The 19352-nt window shown below is 45.9% G+C and overlaps 1 protein-coding gene across 1 annotated transcript; it reads right to left on the bottom strand.

Annotated features, from left to right (window-relative positions):
- Nucleotides 1-6120: 6120 nt before the first annotated feature.
- Nucleotides 6121-6941, bottom strand: LOC129622545 (translationally-controlled tumor protein). Its single transcript, XM_055539170.1, has one exon. It carries the CDS (start codon nt 6870-6872, stop codon nt 6354-6356), a length of 519 nt encoding a protein of 172 aa, XP_055395145.1. The 5' UTR covers nt 6873-6941; the 3' UTR covers nt 6121-6353.
- Between the last annotated feature and the right edge of the window lie 12411 nt (nt 6942-19352).

Raw genomic sequence — 19352 nt, 5'->3', positions numbered from 1 at the left:
GGAATGTATAATGACATGTATCCAACATGTCAGCATCACACAGCATAGATTTTACTACCCTAAAAATGCTCTGTGCTCCTCCTATTCATCCTTCCCTCCCCCAACCCCTGGCAACCACTTATCTTTTTACTGTCTCCATAGTTTTGCCTTTTTCAGGATGTCTTATGTGTAGTTGGAATCATACAATACATGGCCTTGTCAGAGTGGCTTCTCTCACTTAGTAACATGTGTTTAACTTTCCGCCGGGTCTATTTACGGCTTGACAGCTTCTTTCTTTTTCGTACTGAATAGTATTCCATTGCCTGGATGTAGCCCAGCTTGACCGCTAACGCACTGAAGGGTATCAGTTGCTTTCAACTTTTGGCGATTATGAGTAAAGCCGCTATAAACAGCCGTGTGCAGGTTTTAGTGCGGAGATGTTTCCAACTCCTTTGGGTAAATACCAAGGATCGTGATGGCTGGATTATATGATAAGAATATATTTAGTTTGTAAGAAATTGCCAAAATGTCATCCAATGCTCTGATTTTTAAACATATCCACTTTTCCTGTGGTTTATATTGTGGAAAGTTATCTCAGATTGTTTTTGGAAGGAGGCAAGGAAGAAACTGTAGAAGGAAATGGCCACCCACTCCAGTAATCTTGCCTGGAAAATTCCATGGATGGAGGAGCCTGGCAGGTACAGTCTGTGGGGTCGCAAAGAGTTGGACACGACTGAGCGACTTCATTTCCACTTTCACTTTCAAGGAAGAAACACACGCAGGCAAGCACCTAAACACATGAGTAGTTCCTGTAGTTCCTGTCCGGGCTTGACAGGTGGTGACTCAGTCAGACAGCAGAGAGTCGGGAACTAAAGAGAAGGTGAGTGTGCATCATGGACAGAAACTGGCTCCCGTGAGCGGTCTCCTAGAGGTTGTCTACCTGTGCCCTGAGGATACAGAGAAGCAAGCATGCTCTGAGTTACCCGCTGTAGACAGGAGTGTTCCATCCATCGTCCATCTCAAGGCAGAGAATGGACTGTGGACACAGCAAGGGGAAGAAGAGGGTGGGATGAATTAAGAGAGTAGTGTAGACGCATATATATTACAATGTGTGAAGCAGAGAGCTGGTGGGAAGTTGCTATATGGCATAAGAAGCACAGCCTGGTGCTCTCTGATGACCTAGAGGGGTGAGATGGGGGGATAGGAGGGAGGTTCAGGAGGGAGGCGATACCTGGACCCTTAGGGCTGGTTCACCTTGTACGGCAGAAACCAACATAGCATTGTAAAACATTTATCCTCCAATGAAAAACAAAACATTTAAAAAAGTATGAAAAGAAAAAAAGAGACAATGATGCATTGAAATTATGGCAGAATAGAAATATTCAGCCTGCTTTAATAGAAAACAAAACAAAACAAAATGATCTTTTCTGTGCTAGAAGGGTGGTATGTAATTATCCCATGCCTTATAACATAATCAGGAAGTTAAGCTCTCTCTGTCTTGGAAGGAAGAGGAGCCAATATTTCAGTTGCTGAGGCCTTAAAAGACAGTGAAAAAGCAAGATTTTCTTAAAGAGGGTGAGCGGCAGCGGTGGTGTGCTAAGGCTGGTGTGGAGGAGTGAAGGAGGTTGAGAGAGGCCTGGTGGTCAGAGCTGGTGGCCAGAAGTGTTGGAGCTGGACCCTCGGAGCCTGATGCTGGTCTCAGGAAGTTGCCCAGGAATGGAGAGGCAGTGAATGGGCAGTGGTCTGCCCAGTGCAGGCCCGGGTGAGGGGCCTTGTGTCTGGCCAGGTGCCTCTGCTGCCCCAGCCCCTCTACCTGGTCTTCAAGCCTTGTCCCCCAGAGCTGCTCTAGGGGTGTGAAGCCAGGCTGGATCCATCTGATTACCTCCTCGGCCACTAACGAGGCCCGAGGCAGCCTGCCTTTGCCAGGGCGCGTGCATACATGCTAAACTGAGCAAGCCCAGGCGCCCTGATCCAGGGAACAGCCATTCCCTCCCACCACCCACGACATGTCCAAGCCCAGTGCTCTGCTGCTGGGCCTAGTTCATCCTCTTGTGGGCAAACAGAGGCCTCAGCGGGCTCATCCCCTCGCTCAACTGGGGTCACGCCATCAATGGTGTGCACGTGGGACGTGAGCTAAGGCTTCTGATGACCAGGGAAGTGTAAGCACCAGAGGCCAAGCACAACTTCATGGTCGTTTCTTAGGATGCTCTGGCCTTTCTTTTAGCTTTGTTTTCATCCATGCTCTGAGTGAAGCCGAATCTGGAGAACCAACACAGGAGATCTGCAATTCTGCTTTAAGCAAGGAACTAAAAGCTACTTTTATTAAGTTCTGTGAAGATGTTTGAAATTGTAAGATTAATTAAAATATCGGGGGTCACTGTGAGCCAGCTGTCGCTTTAGGTACATTATAGCCCTTACTGATTTAATCCTCAAAATTGCTTTATGAGACAGGTGTGGAGAGAGGACCGAAGTGTTGTGGGTTCCTTCCTTAAAGAGCGATGCCTCCGGACACGTGGCTGTGGCTCAGGATGCCAGGAAATGGTGTTCCTTTTGCACAGCGGTGACTATTTCCAAGTAGAGTCTTTCTCAGAAGGTGGAGACAATTGGCATGTTCTGCACTCAGTCAGGGAGCGTTTCTGACCCCGCTGGGAGAATTTCCTCCCGCTGTATTAGTCTCTTGTTTGGGACTTTAGGGGAACAGAGTAAGACATAACCATGGAAACTAACAGGCAATTAACTCCAGCCCCACTTGCTGATCTGGGTTAGAATTGCCCTGCTGGAAGCTCTTTTTGCACTTTCCTATTAGAGCCTGAGCGAGGCGGAAGTCGTTGCACAGGGTCTGTGCCCAGGCCCTGGCCAGTAAGCAAGTACAGTGGGAGACACAACTGCTCTGGTCAGGAGCCCTGGGCACCAGTCCCAGCCCCACTGTCTGACCTGTGTGATCTTGGGAAATTCACTCTCCACCAGTCCGTCTGAGCTCCACCGTGGAAGTGGGATGACAATTAATGGCTGCCCTGGATTCTCATGAGAATCATGAGTTAAAGTTTGTGCAGCATATTTTGTAAATAACATGTAAGTGTCAGGAGTCATTGCCCTTACTTTTTAAAAAAAGATTCTTTTTTGACACTAACCATTTTTAAGGCTTTTATTGAGTTTGTTACAATATTGCTTCAGTTTTATGTTTTGCTTTTTTGACCGAGAGGCTCGTGGGATCTTAGCTTCCTGACCAGATATCGAACCTGCGTCCCCTGACATTGCAAGGCAGATTCTTAAGCACTGGACCACCTGGGACGTCTCACCATTATAATCATTTTAGAAGTATGGTTCAGGAGCATTGCGTGCATGCTAAGTCACTTTAGTCGTGTATGACTCTTTGCGACCCCCTCATGGACTGTAGCCCACCAGGCTCCCCTGTCCATGGGTTCTCCAGGCAAGAATACTGGAGTGGGTTGCCATTTCCTTCTCCAGGGGATCTTCTTGACCCAAGGATTGAACCCTGGCCTCTTACATCTCCTGCACTGGCGAGTGTGTTCTTTACCACTAGCACCACTTGGGAAGCCCTAAGGAGCATTGAAAGAAAGTGAAAGTCGCTCAGTCGTCTTTGTTAGTTCCGCATTCCTAATTTTCCCTCCTTTCCTTCCTTTTTAAGCCTGAATAATTTTCCATGGTATGTACATACCACGTTTTATTTGTCCATTCATCTGTCAATGGACACTATGATTGCTTTTTCCTTTTGGCTGCTGCTGTGAACAACGTTGCTATGAATGTGGATGTACAAATATCTTTTCAAGTCCTGGATTTCAATTCTTTGGAGTTTAATCTCATTTGCTCAATCAGTTGGTGATTCTACGATTAACTTTTTGAGGGATCGCTATACCACTTTTCATAGCAGCTGCCCCATTTTACATTTCCGTCAGCAAGGGTTCAATTTATCCACAACCTCCTCAACTTTTGTTATTTTCTGGCTTTCCCCCCTTCATAATAGCCATTGTAGTAAGTGTGAAGTGGTCCCTCCTTGTGGTTTTAATTCACATTTCCTTGATGACTAATAGTATGGAGCCTCTTCTCATGCGCTTATTGGCTATTTGTGTATCTTCTATGGAGAAATGTCTTTGCCCAAGTTCTTTGCCCTTCCTCTTCCTCAAAAAATGTTTTCTTATTCTTACAGGTGCTTTTTACCAGTTCTTCCTTTATCTTAAGTCTGTTTATTATTATGCGCTTTAACTTTTTGTCCTCCTCTTTCAATCATTTTCCTTTGGGGGTACATGATGCTTATTTGACCATTTTTTATTTCAGGATGGTTGTCCTTCCAGGGCTTCCCTAATAGCTCAGTTGGTAAAGGATCTGCCTGCAATGCCGGAGACCCGGGCTCAATCTCTGGGTTGGGAAGATCCCCTGGAGAAGGGAATGGCTACCCACTGCAGTTTTATTGCCTGGAGAATTCCATGGACTGTATAGTTCTCAGGAGTTTGGCTTCTGTGGCCTGTGAGTTCAGGACCCCATAGCAATGTCAAGGCCAAGTCTGCGTCAATCACACAATCTAAGGGCAGGGGAGGGTTAGAACTGGGGATCAGGGTTTGCCCCCCCGAAGTTGCCATGTTGACATAAGAATTATTTTGAGCTGAAAGCATTTGAGTTCCTGAAATTCCTTATCTGCCTGAAAGAACTTGATTGTCATAAATTCCTTCCCAAGAGCAACTGGAATTTTTTTTCTTAGAGACTACCCCCAGCCAGACGTTGTCGCAAGCCATCGTATATCCATCTAATCCCCTGCAGGCCCATTAATCTTTCTGAAAAGTTATTTCCTTCTCCCAACATGTCCTTTTGCCCCATCTCTTTCCCCAGCTAAGTTAGATATATAGACCCAAAAATTCTAACCCCTCTTTGAATTACTGACTTCCGGGTACTCCCATGTGTATGCGTGATATTAACACACAAGGTAATACCCTTCCATTGATTTTCCTCTTTGTCAATCTGCCTGGTTCAAAGGCCCAGCCAGAGCACCTAGGAGCAGAGAGGGAGATGGAATTCTCCCTCTCCTACAGAGCCCGGGGTGTCGAGGTCCAGGTCCCATGAGCTTCTCTCCCTGATGCCCTGGTCAGGGTTATATCTCTGACTCTCAGCAACTTTGGGAAGAGCCTGTCTCCCCAGATTCCTGAGTTGGGAGTGCTTGGGGGTGATGCCTGAGGCTGGGGATCTGTCCTCTCCTGATTTTCTCCTGTCTTCACCCCAACAAAAGTCATGCAGGGTTCTGCTTCTTTCTCAGAGACCAGGAGCAGAGCCTGGCCTAATGGGCCCTCAGTGATTATTCCAAGGGTCACAGAACGGCGGCCAGAGCAGAAGGTAAAAGTGCCTCAACCATTGTACCAAGTGCAACCAAGTACCTCTCAGTGCCAGCTCTGGGGACTTCCAGCACCCCAGTGCCAGCCCCTCTCCCACCAGTAAGACAGAAAATCTGCTCCATACCAGGCCTGGACAACATCTGCTGCCTACCCTCTGCTACTTCTCTGTCTTCATTAACTTTGTTTTTTATCTTTTAATATTTATTTGGCTGCACTAGGCCTTCGTTTTGGCATGTGGGATCTTCTAGGTGCGGCATGCAAACTCGTAGTTGCCGCATGTGGGATCTAGTTCCCTGACCAGGGATCCAGCCTGGGGGCCCCCTCCATTGGGAGTGTGGAGTCTTAGCCACTGGACCACCAGGGAAGTCCCTGTCTTCATTAACTTTATTTTTCCAGGGGTCTCCAGCCCACACAATTGCTTGATTGTTCTTATAGAAATTTCCAGAAAGACTATCAGCTTTTTGATGGAAAACATCAGGAGCCAGCTTGTGCCCTAAAATCCTTTGACTTCTTTGCCCCAGAACCCTCATCTCGTTTCCACCACCTCTGGACTGTTGAGTCACGGTCCCCGCCTTATCCTAGTCAAGGCTTCCCCATTCGGAAGACCCGCTTTAAATCAGCTTCCAGCGCTCTGTAAGGTTTGATAATGTCCTCCCGCCTCTTGAGACACTGCCGACCATTGGAGGGTGATGTTCCCTTTGCTGTAGCGGTCAGAAAACTCATGGGCATCTTCGCAGCATGTTTTGTGTGGAGGATGTTTGAGAGGCAGCTCTGACGTTGGGCATCACTTAAGTTGATCTTTGATTTTCTTTTTTTTTTTTGAGTTTAAATGCGTTTTATTTTTAGACAACCTACATGACACGTTTTCTCAAAAACAATGCCTCCGCTCCAAATAAATCAACGTTCAAAACAAATGAAGAGCTCGAGATGACATCAGTCCCATCTGTCTAAGTCCTGGTGTTGTGTGGATGAAAAGCAGTGGCCAGCCAGTTATGACGACAGGTGATTGATCCAAAGTAACTGCCAACTTTGTTAACATTTTTCCATCTCTAAACCATCCTTAAAGAAAATCATATATGGGGTTACACCATCCTCACGGTAGTCCAGCAGAGCAACCATGCCATCTGGATTCATGTTTTCACCAATAAAGAACTGATAGTTTTTGAAATTAGCAAGGATGTGCTTGATTTGTTCTGCAGCCCCTGTCATAAAAGGTTTTACTCTTTCTGGTCTCTGTTCTTCAAGTTTCCCTTTGATTGACTTCATGTAATCTTTGATGTACTTCTTGTAGGCTTCTTTTGTGAAGCTGGTTTCCTGCAAGTGATGGTTCATGACAATATCGACACCAGTGATTACTGTGCTTTCGGTACCTTCACCCTCGGGGCCTTCAGCGGAGGCATTTCCACCAATGAGCGAGTCATCGATGTTACCCTCTGTCCTACTGACCATCTTCCCCTCCACCTCCAGACACAGCCCGTCCGCGACCTCCCGGATCTTATAGATGTCGGAGAACATCTCGTCATGGCTAATGAGGTCCCGGTAGATGATCATGATGGCGACTGGAGGGAGGCGACAGCGGCGCTGGCTTAGCAGGAGCCCGGAGCTCAGAGGGAGCGCAGTGCGGCCAGAGCGGCGCTCGGGGGGAGGGGGGAGCGGGCGGAAAAGCGATCTTTGATTTTCTAAATTTTTTTATCTCACTGTTCTTGTTGTTTGTCCCTCTGATCTTTCTCTAGCTCTGTAGTTTCTCCAGGTAATTTTAGGGCAGGGAGTGCCAGGCAGTGACAGTTTGCCATCCTGACATGACTTTCCTTCCTGCATCAAATCGCTTGCGTCAAAGGGAATTCATGTTGTTACTGGTAGATTTGTCCAGGACAGTGTCCAGTGTCTGATGTTGTACCCTGACAGTTTCTGGGCTTTTTAAATCAAATCCCCCACTTCTGCCTGACCCTGAAATCTAACTGATCCTGATTTGAATTTCAATCTGGAGGGAGATTTGTGAAATCACGTGACTAAAACACGATGGTGATCCAATAATGGGTTAATAATGCCAGTTTATGGATGTGAGAGTTGGACTATAAAGAAAGCTGAGTGCTGAAGAATTGATGCTTTTGAATTGTGATGTTGGAGAAAACTCTTGAGAGTCCCTTGGACTGCAAGGAAATCCAACCAGTCCATCTTAAAGGAGATCAGTCCTGAATATTCATTGGAAGGACTGATGCTGAAGCTGAAACTCCAATACTTTGGCCACCTGATTCGAAGAGCTGACTCATTGGATAAGACCCTGATGCTGGGAAAGATTGAAGGCAGGAGGAGAAGGGGACGACAGAGGATGAGATGGTTGGATGGCATCACTGACTCAGTGGACATCAGTTTGGCTAAACTCCGGGTGTTGGAGATGGACAGGGAGGCCTGACGTGCTGCAGTCCACGGGGTTGCAAAGAGTCAGACATGACTGATCGACTTCACTCAACTAATGCCAGCTTAATTATTCCTGCTCTTTGTGACTATTTTAAAAATATAAAGTCTGTAGGCAGTGAATAATTATATACTGGTAGATGTTTCAGAGGTTTAAAAGTGTCTTATTTTCTAATTTTAGGTATCTGGTTAGTGTAATGGGCATTTTTATTCCTATGCAGTCAGAGAGTCAAGTATTTACAAAAATTAAATATGGCACTGAAGTCATGGCTGCTTCAGCTTATAGTTACTGACTTTGATAGCACCAGGCTTCCCTCATAGCTCAGTTGGTAAAGAATCTGCCTGCAGTGCAGGAGACCGGGGTTCAGTCCCTGGGTCAGGAAGATCCCCTGGAGAAAGGAATAGCAACCCGCTCCAGTATTCTTGCCTGGAGAATCCTGTGGACAGAGGAGCCTGGCGGGCTACAGTTTGTGGGGTCACAAGAGTCGGGCACGACTTAGTGACTAACCCACCACCACGTGACGGCACTGGCAATTCCACTCCTGCTCGGGCTCAGTCTTAGCTCACTTGCACCCGACACTGGAGAAAAGACAACAGGTAAAAAGGTCACACTCGGTATTTGAAGCCAGGCAGACCCAAGTTCACGTCCTGGCTGTGTCCCCCAGTAGGTTTGATGCAAATCAAGGGTGTGACCTTCCTGATCCCAGGTTTCCTCAAGTGTGATGAAATTATTTGTATCGCATAGGGTTTTCAGCAGGAACTTTGCTATTATTGTTTGGCTATTGCTGCTTTGGGAGACGAGATGATTCACTGGAGAGTGGGGACAAATATTAGCACTTCCATTTATATTTACTTTTCTGAACATTCTATTTTCAGTTTACTTGTTACAGTGTGCATAATGCGGTGCGTGCGTGCTAAGTCTCTTCAGTCGTGCCCAACTCTTTGTGACTCTATGTACTGTAACCCCCCAGGTTCCTCTGTCCATGGGGATTCTCCAGGCAAGAATACTGGAGCGGGTTGCCAAGTCCTCCTCCAGGGGATCTTCCCGACCCTGGGAATCTTTCTGACCCAGGGATCAAACCCGACTCTTGTATGTCTCCTGCACTGGCAGGTGGGTTCTTTACCACTCACGCCAGCAGGGAAGCTCTGCATAATGTTGTAGTTTAGTCTTCACTACTTACCAGTTTATAAAAGATAAATGTGCATTTATTGAGAATGCATACTCTAAATATTTTACTGATGGACCACACACATGGGCAATCACTGCTCTGGACTGTCTGATCCCTCTGGTCATCCTATTTTGAGTTGCAAATTAATTCTCAGAAATCCTTTCTTATCATCCATTCAGCCTTTCAAGGGCATGGGTGTCAGCAGTTGGGCAATCAGGAGGTGGAGCTGCTGGGTCTGAGGAGGTGAAAGCTGGTCCACTTTCCCACACAAGTGCATAGCTCTACTGACCAGCCTGACTCCCTCAGCAAGATTTCCAATGTTATTTCAGGTCTCTGGTTCTAGTTCTGGAAGCACCTAGACCTAAGTTAGCCACTTCTTGAGCCTTTCCCTATAATTAATAGGGAAAGCAGATAAAACATTCAGTTTGAACGTAGAAAGTTTGAAAAATACATTTAGAAAATTTGAAGTAACATATATATCAAGATATAGAAAGCTGCATCCAGTGAATAGATGGTATTATATTCTTTTAGCCTTTTTAAAAAGCTTTATACTATGGGAAACTTCTAAAATGTACAGAAGTGGAAAGAATAGCTTAACAAGCTCTCATGCGCATATCACCAGCTTCAATGACTTATCTACTCACGGCCAATCCTGTTTCATCCACCCCACCCACTCCCCTATTTTGGATTATTAAAAAAAATTGTTTAAATCTTTTGGCCACATCTCTGGAATATATGGGGAAACAATGGAAATAGTGACAGACTCTATTTTTGGGGGCTCCAAAATCATTGCGGATGGTGACTGCAGCCATGAAATTAAAAGATGCTTGCTCCTTGAAAGAAAAGTTACGACCAACCTATACAGCATATTAAAAAGCAGAGACATTACTTTGCCGACAAAGGTCTGCCTAGTCAAAGCTATTGTTTTTCCAGTAGTCATGTATGGGTGTGAGAGTTGGATGATAAAGAAAGCTGAGCAACGAAGAATTGATGCTTTTGAACTGTGGTGTTGGAGAAGACTCTTTTGAGAGTCCCTTGGACAGCAAGGAGATCCAAGCAGTCCATCCTAAAGGAAATCAGTCCTGAATATTCATTGGAAGAACTGATGCTGAAGCTGAAACTCCAATCTTTCGGCCACCTGATTCAAAGAACTGATTCCCTGGTGGCTCAGATGGTAAAGCGTCTGCCTGCAATGCAGGACACCCGGGTTCAATTCCTGGGTTGGGAAGATCCCCTGGAGAAGGAAATGGTGACCCACTCCAGTACTCTTGCCTGGAAAATTCCATGGATGGAGAAGCCTGGTGGGCTACAGTCCGTGGGGTCGCAAAGAGTCAGACACGACTGAGCAACTTCACTTTCTTTCTTTTTTTTTGATGCTGGGAAAGATTGAAGGCAGGAGGAGAAGGGGACGACAAAGGATGAGATGGTTGGATGGCATCACCAACTCTGTGGATGTGAGTTTGAGTGAGCTCCAGGAGTTGGTGACGGACAGGGAAGCCTGGTGTGCTACAGTCCATGGGGTCACAGAGTCGGACATGACTGAGCAGCTGAACTGAACTAAACTGGCCATGCGGGATGTTTCCCTGATCAGGGATTGAACACATGTCCCCTACATTGAAAGTGTGGAGTCTTAACCTCTGGACTGCAGGGGACGTCCCTATTTTGGATTATTTTTGAAGCAAGTCCCAGACAGCTTATAATTTTATGCCTAAGTATATATATTGTTAAAATACATACTGACATTCGAAAAATAAAATCATAATACCACTGTCATACCTAAAAACAAATGGTAAGAGTGAATCTTTATTTTGTGGTCAGAGTTCAAATTTCTCCAGTGCTCAGATACATAGTTTGTTCAAATCCTATGTTGTGGTTTGTTGACATGTCTCTTGGATCTCTTGGTAGCTATAGATGCTTCTCCGTGGTTTGTTATTTTCCCTTGCAATTTATTTGATAAGGAAACTGGGTTGTTTGTTGTGGATTTTGCCTATTGCATGCCCATGGTGTCATTTAACAGGTTCTGCTATACTTGCTCTCCTGTAAATTAACAATTGGGTCTAAAGGCTTGATCAATTTTAGATTGGATTTTTTTAGGCAAGGCTACTTCATAGGGTACTCTTGTTTTCTTCAGTTAAGAGGTGCATAATAACTGGCTGTTTATTTTGGAGAGATATTAGCAGCTACTGACAATCATTACCTGTATCCATTAATTCAACAGGCATTGTGAAATGGTGATAATCTAATTCTATAATTCCCTCAGAGGATGAGACGGTTGGATGGCATCACCAACTCAATGGAAATGATTTTGAGCAAACTCTAGGAGATAGTGAAGGACAGGGAAGCTTGGTGTGCTGCAGTCCATGGGGTGGCAAAGAGTCAGACACTACTGAGTGACTGAACAGCAAATTCCCTCAACTATCAGATAGAATATAGATATAAAAAAACCTTACATGTGTGCTCGTGGCTGACTCATGTCGATGTTTGGCAAAAAACACTACAATATTGTAAAGTAATTAGCCTCCAATTAAAATGAATAATTAAAAAAAATAACCTTGTCATCATCAATTCATGGGTCACCCAGACATACAGTTTGTGTAGGAAAGGTCAAAGGACAATCAAATGCACTTCATTACTCTATTAAAAAGAATGTTAAAAATAACACTTGGAGTCTAAATAATAATAAGTGCATATAAATAAATTTCAAAGTATGTAGTACCAAGGTTGAGAAAAATGATACAATTTTTACTATGAAACACTAAAAAAAATGGAAACATATATCATGTTTTTTGATACAAAATAGTCAAAATCATGTAGATGTAATTGTTTTCTGAACTACACATTCAGTCCTATGCTACTCCAGACATTTTGTGTGTTTGTGCATATGTGTGTGTGTGATTCCAAAACATACACAGAAGAACAACTGGCCAAGTAAAACCAAAATACTCCAGAAGAAAAAAATGGAAAGTAGCCTCATGAGATAACAGTACTTACTAAAGTTGTAGTAATTAAGACAATGTGACAGGCACAATGAAATAAACCAACGGAGCAAAATGTAGACTGGGAAATGGACCAGGAGTAAATTGCAACTTGATGTTTGGCAAAGCAGTGTGGATTAGTGGGGGAAATGTACCTTTCTTTTTCTTTCCTTTTTTTGAAGGGGGGCAGGGCGCGTACCATGCTGCTTGTGGGACCTTAGTTCCCCCATCAGAAATGGAATTCACGTCCTCTGCAATGAAAGTGCAGTGTCCTAACCACTGGGCCTCCAGGGAACGCCAGAAATGTACTTTTCGTTAATGGTGCTGAGATGGAAATACTAACAGCCATATAGAAAAAAAAAAAGATCATTTTTTTTACACTATTTACAAAAGTCAATTTCAGGCAGATTGAAGACCTATCTATAAAAGTCAAAATTATAAAATTTTAAGAAGATAATATGATATTTATTTTTATGACTTGAAATTACAAGATACAAAAAGCATAGGTCATAAAGGTAAAGATGGATAAATCGGAAAGCATTAAAATTAAGATTTTTTTTTTAATTAAAGAGATTTGAAGAGAATTTATGAATCTGTCCATTTCTGGTGGGAATGTAAATTGGTACAAGTCCTTTGGAAAACAATTTGGCATCACAGAGTCGGACACGACTGCAGTGACTTAACAGCAGCAGCAGCAGCAAAGCTAAAGATGCCCGTACCTTAGGACATACTGGAGTTGCAGGCCCAGGTACACATCCTAGAGGAAATCTTACCAAGAATGCTCATGACAACACTGTTCCTAATGGCATACAGCTGGAAGCAACCCAAGTGTTCATTCACAGAAGAGGGGGTAAATGAGCTCCTGGTGTATTGACAATGGAACGCCATAGAGCAATGACAACAAATACCCTACATATAAGTGCATCAAGAAGGATGAACAGAAAAAAAAAAAAAAAAGAAGAAGGATGAACAGGAATTTATGGTGGATCCACAAAAGAAAAAAGGAAGTAGGAGAAGAATAAGTTTATATCATCCTACTTATGTAAAGTTGAAACATTGTACAACTGTAAGTGGAAACATGAGCTACAGATATGGTATAACTGTGAGGCACAGGAGGAAATGTAAACAGGCAGTTCATGCCAGGGGAACCTGGATGGCGGGGGTGGGATGAGATGGGGAAGGGAGCATGTGGCCAGCCACATTCTGGTCCTTAAGCTACATTGTGGGTATGTGGGACCTTGTAGCCTTGGTAGTCTTCACATCCTACACACTGGTTATAAATATACTTCTATGTCTGTTTATATCTAATATTTTCTATATCTACTTGATGAAAAAAATGGTTCAAACACTTTGAGTTTACAAGTCTGTAACTTCCTTTCGTATGTGTTAGTCATTCAGTCGTGTCCGACTCTTTGTGACCCCATGGACTGTAGCCCGCCAGGCTTGTCTGTCTATGGAATTCTCCAGGCAAGAATACTGGAGTGGGTTGCCATTTCCTCCTCCAGGGGATCTTCCCGACCCAGGGATTGAACCAGGGTCTCCTGAGTTGCAGGCAGATTCGGTACCACCTGAGCCACCAGAGAAGCCCTCAAACACTTTGAGTTTACAAAGGAGCATCATGTTGCCTCTTCTTGGGCAGCCCTGCCTGCACTTATATACAGCTGCTCTCTGAGTTAGTAACTGCTCACCAGGGTCTGCCCTGTACCATCCGGCTCCCACACACAGTGTTTGTTTAGTGTAGTCTGGACTTCTAGGGTGCCAAGGACCGTAAGGAGCCAGGCAGAAAATGGGCACTTTCCCCAGGGACCTCGGAAGCAGGGAATTGTCTGTGTCCTTCCAGAGCTCCTCTGAACCATTCTAAGAGTAGTCCAGCCGGGCCAATGCTTGGCCCTGCCTGGCCCTGGCAGATGCCTGATCTAACAAACAAATCACCAGATACCAAGCTTCACAACGAGGAGATAAGAATGGAATCCAGAAAGTCAATGTGCCATCTTTCTGTCTTACCTATGGTTGTCAAGGTTACCAGAGCCTTGTGTTTCTTGGTAACCACTCCTCCTAAAATAGCCACCCTTGGTGCCAGCCAGCCAACTGCATCTTATATTAATATCACCATCATCTTTACACTGCTTTGAAGAGAAGACAAGGTGGCCACGTTACGTGGAATAAGGTTTTACAGAGCATGCACACCATTCCTCAGCTGGGTGAAGAATTATAATCCCATTTTCAGTTGACCAAACAGGCTCGGAGAGGTTAAGTGACTTGTCCAATGCCAGATGACTCTCAAGTATCAGAATAGATTGGAAAATCCAGGTTTTCTAACGCCACTGATGAGAACTTGTCCTCCATCCAGATACTGCCTTTCTCAGCTGAGGTCATGTCACCCTACAGGATGGGTGTGTGTAGGACCAAGTCAGCTGGGAAGGTCTGAGTGTGCTGGGCTGAGATTCTAGTTTCGTAGTTGGTATAACCACTACCCTCCTTCTTCCTCATCAACAGAACCCCAGTTTTGTTCCCTTGTGGGAGCTCCATGCTTCCTGGGATTTCCTAAGAAGTTAAGGTTGATTGGTTGTGATGATAATTCTGTTTCCCTTACTAGTGATTGTTTAAATGTGGGCTGAGACCCACTCTCGGCCAGTGGTGGTGGGCTAAGTTAGCAGGTTATTTCTGGAAATGATGTTTCTAAGAAAAGACATTACCAAGAGGAAATGTTCTTCCTCTATGCCTAGCATCCCTTTGCGTGGGCTGGGGCCTATTTGATAGACATGAAGAGGTTCTTGCTGGGGATGGCTGAGTGGAAAGCCCTTGGTCCAGCTATGAGAGGCCTCGTCTTCTTGGAGCCAGGCCCCTGCCATCTGATAGCATCAGCTGGGTCCCCTTTGCGCCTATGGCCTCTTGCTCTGCAGCTGAGCTCTATTCAGACATGTCCTTCCAGTTCTGCTGGGCTGTGAGCTCCGGTCCTGGACATGTGTCTCTCTCCCTGTCCCCCTCAGTCCAGTCTCTACTTGGAGGAAGAGGTGGTGGTGGTGGGGCTCCTGAGGGGCAGGGATGGTTCTCTTGACTCAAGGTCCACCCTTTTCATGGGGGACTCCTTGGTGACTCTCTGCAAAAGGCCCTCAGCTTGGGTCTTACCTACAATCGAAGTACAAGTATTTTCCTACTCAACACTTCCAGAAGGTAAAGAGTTTATTTCAGCAATTCAGTTGGAAATCCTTCACAATATAGACAATGATTCTAGTGTCAATTTGGAGGACATTATTTAATATGTGGAGAACTATCCCTCTTTAAAAGGCCTGGTGCTTCATTCACTACAGTGCCTGATTGTTCAACATCTGATTTGTGCTAAGCTTTGGGTCCCCAAATAGGACATGGCTCCCACCCTGACAGAGCCCACAGCCCAGGAGAGAGGAGGCACATTCCCAGAGGGCTCTGCCAGGTCAGGGAGCCACAGGTGCTGGGGGCGGGGGGGCCCACACTGAGATATCTGGGCGACTCAGCCAGGGAGGGGCCACAGAGGGCAGGAAGATGCTGACTGGTTGTCTGAGTTGCAAGGAGATGAGACTCGGGGCAACCAAAAGCAGGGTGGCCTGGAAGACCACCCATTTGGAAGTTTGTAACCCAAGTAGTAAGAAGGATAGATTGAATGTGAATCCTCAGGTCCCCGAATGCCAAGTGAAAGGTTGGGGACTTGATCTGGCCTGGGCAGATTGAAGAGTTCAGGTGGGAGGGTGAGCCGTGACTGTCGAGGCTGTGGCCGGGCAGGTGGGAGGAGGGGGTGATACGGGAGGGAGCCCAGTCAGCAGGCAGTGGGCCTCCACCTGAGAGCTGCCAGGGAGGGAAGGAGGGGTGGGGCCGATGTCATCTGGGTCAAGTCACTTCCGCTGTCTGGGTTCTTGTTTCCTCTGTGCAAAGTGGAGAGACACAGTGATTCAGACCACCCTGGTCTCTGCATGAGATGGAGAAGAAACCTACATGAGTCGTGGTCACAGACTGGATGTGGGAGCAGGAGGGTGGATGTCTTCCCAGTTCTGTGCATTTATTATCCAAGAGAGTGGAGCCCAGTTTACTGATGATGGGAAGAAAGTAGGTGAGAGTGGCTGGGAGAGACAGGATGACTTCCGCCTCTGGGAGGGAGGAGGACGGAGGGGCTGGCGTGGGAGGAGCAGGGACAGCAGACAGTCCGTTAACCAAAGGGCTCCCAGCAATGGCTCTTTGATAGAACAACCTCAGCTGCCAAGTCCGTGAGTGTTTAGAACTCAGAAATACATGAGGCTGCAGCTGCTTGTTTTTCTAGCTCTTCTCTAATTTTTCTGCTTGATTCCCAAGCATGTATCAGAGTTAATGAAGCAATTCTATTATTAAACCACTTGGAAACTTAGAAGACAATGTACTTGGGTTTGAATGGGATAATTAGATATCTGGGGGAAAACACTTATAAGAGAATTACATATAAATCTCATGTCTTACCCCCTCGTACCACATCCATGAAAAAACAGGATCATGCAAAGAGCTCAGAAATGAGCTAGTTCACGTGTTGTGGTAAAAGCAAATGCATTTCTATTTCCAGTGGAGTTCAAAATGTAGATTCGAAACTTTGTTTCTGGCTAAACGTCTACTGAGAAGGCTGAACTCACTTTTGAAAAAGGGTGTGTGATGCTGCTGAAAGCCTTGAGGGTTTGTTTTGGCAGAGCCAGTACCCGCTAGGATGGTGGGGTGTCTTTCTATTCTGTGCTGTGAATCATCAAATGTGTTTAAGTTATATTTGTTGATGGAGAAGTGGAGGCTTTTGGATATGGTGGGATGTGGAAGGGACAGGGCTGGGGGATTTTCTCCTAGGAAAGAGCCTGAGGAGGCTTGTTGGTGTGAACTTGGGCTCCCAGTCTTGTTTCCTGCTGGTAGACACTCAGTGATTCACCTTGACCTTGGCATCAACCCACATTGGGGTGGCTCAGCAATTTACAAGGCTCATTCCCAGGCTTAAATTCTATGCTTTTATAACCTCTGTGTTAACAGGTTCAAATAATTTCCTTCCAAGGGCACACATAGCTAACACACTCAGAGTCGAGGTGAGTCTGAATTGTGCCCAGCTCCAAATTTGTCTAGACCTGTATACGGGTATGTAAAGGAGAGATGGAAGACAGGACTGGGAGGTAAATTGGAAGGGTGGCAGGAGCAATGGATTTGGAGCCAAGAAGATCTGAGTTCAAATCTGGCTTGGTCACTCACTATATAGTTAGAAAAGTTAATGAGCCTCTCTGAGCCTTATTTTCCTTTCCTGTAAAATGAAGCTGGTTACAATACCTTCTTCCTAAGGGTGTTATGAGGCATCAGTGAGACGTGGCATGTAGAAGCATGAACTTGGAGTTTACCAGCAAACCTGGAGTGTCCCCAGGAGGGTACCATCAGATCGCTGGAGGACCCTGAACTCCTGCCATGAGTTCATGGTGACAGACCATTGGCTGAGCCCAGAGACAAGACCCTCACACTTTCAGGTACTGCTGTGCTTGGCACAATTCAGCAGAGATGGGACAGAATGCAGTGAACCTCAAGGGGGCTTTGATGGAATTCTTTCTGAGTCCCAGCCCCTCGACCAGGGCTGGCCCCCATGCCCCGGCCTCCATTATTGATGGCAGACAGACTGACTTGGAAGGAGGACTGATGGAGCCTCAGGTCAACAGAGAGGAAAACGTACTTCTCTCACTTTTCCCACCTCCTTCTTCTCTTCCTCACTCCTCCTCTTTATTTTTGTGTTATCTCTCTCTCTGGCTGACATGGTGTTCAAATAGCTCTAATTATTTAGTTGTCATTTTGGATGTAATTGTTTGCCCACGAATTGATTCACTTATTTAACACAATTTATTCAGACATACTTCCTTACATTGTATTTTGACATGGGAGACAGGTTTTCAACTCATGTCTTAAGACCAGAGATAGAGTTCAAGGATTGTTACTCAGCGAGTCCAGGGACCCCTCCCACCACCCCCACTGCAAGGAACTCCAGTTCCGTCTCTTGGAAACTGGGGAGACGCCAATCCCTTTCCTTGGTGTTCTGAACACTCTGTGTATCTGGGGAGGCTTGAGCAACTCTTGGCAGAACTGCCCCTTTCCAGAGGGAACAGGCATTGCCCCCTAGAGAGAGGGGTGATGAGGGCCAGGCATTTATAAGTCAGGCTCTTCAGACTGGGAGGAATTGCTTTAAGAGATTCTGGAAGCTCCTGGCAAGTGCTTATGCCCCATAAATTCTTTATGAGGAAGTTAAACCAGCAGGCCCAGCCCTCCAGCAATTCCCAGTTCTTCTATAAACTCTGTGATGTCCTTGGGAGATAGTAAGGCTATTTTTTCCCCTTAAAATATTGAACAATGGGGAAAGGAATCCTTCCTTCCATGCTTGTTCCATTCAACTTTGAGCTATTTCGTGTTAGAAAAAATCGTACATTAGTCTGTCCGGCTGCTGTGAAAAAATGCCCTAAAACTGGGTGGCTTAAATAACAGAAATTATTTTCCCTTGCAGTGCTGGAGATTGGAATTCTGTGACTGGGGTGCCAGCATGGTCAGTTTCCGATGGGGACCCTTTTCCTGGCTTGCAGACGACCACCTCCTGCTGCGTCCTCATGTGATGGAGAGAGGGTGCCTCTTCCTAGAAGGGCTGGTCTTACCAGGTGAGGGCCCAGCCTCATGACCTCATTTGACCTTCATCACCTCCTTAAAGGCCCCACGTCCTCTACAGTTACATGGGCTTCAACGTATGAACTTTGTGAGAGGGACAAGATTCAGTCCACAGAAAAGGTCGAGTCCACGTAGGTGGAAGGAGTTGGTACTTGGGAGTCAGACTGACCTGGGTTCACACCCAACTCTGGTGCCTATAGCTGAGGGACTTGGGTGAGTTGTATTTAACTCTTCCAAGCTTGTTTCATCTTCTGAAAAATGTGGAAAATGGACTCGCAGCCCACAGGGTTTGTGTGAGCATTAGCTAAGGGACTGGCTGCGTGCTGGAGATGTTGAGCTCTCTTTAGAGTCTGCCTCTGCTGGAAACCTGTAGTCCTGAGGCGAGAATTCAGTGTCTAGGAGGGGCCCTGGCCTCCCTGGGTTCTGTCCCAGTGAGGATGATGGTTCTTAGCTGTCAATATTGTTAATGTGAACGAAAATACCATATGGAGAAACACCCGTTTCAGTTCTCGGCAGGTAGCAGATAGCCAAAAAACGTTCTTGCACCATGGCTTCAGGTGGGCCTGAGTTGGGAGGATGTCAGTCAACCAGGGTTTACTGAGTACCTAGTCAGTGCCAGGCATGAGGGACATAGCAGGACAGAAGACAGGCATGACCCCTACTCTTACAGAATTTGGAGTCTTTGAGGAGAAGAGAGACATGAACCAGATTATCACAAAGGCTCCTGTCTGTGGTCTTGGATCCGGGCCCACCTGGCTGGGGCCTCCGCTGCTGTGTAGACGGTGTCCTCCAGATGGGTGCCCCTCGGG

This window comes from Bubalus kerabau, chromosome 11 (genome assembly GCF_029407905.1).
Source record: "Bubalus kerabau isolate K-KA32 ecotype Philippines breed swamp buffalo chromosome 11, PCC_UOA_SB_1v2, whole genome shotgun sequence".
In the NCBI taxonomy this organism is placed as follows: domain Eukaryota; kingdom Metazoa; phylum Chordata; class Mammalia; order Artiodactyla; family Bovidae; genus Bubalus; species Bubalus kerabau.
The sequence above is the reverse complement of the archived record's forward strand: the minus strand, read 5'-3'. Positions and strand labels throughout refer to the sequence as shown.

What these genes read in the sequence shown, in the direction of transcription:
- LOC129622545 (XM_055539170.1), bottom strand. Translation starts at nt 6,872, where the DNA reads ATGATCATCTACCGGGACCTCATTAGCCATGACGAGATGTTCTCCGAC.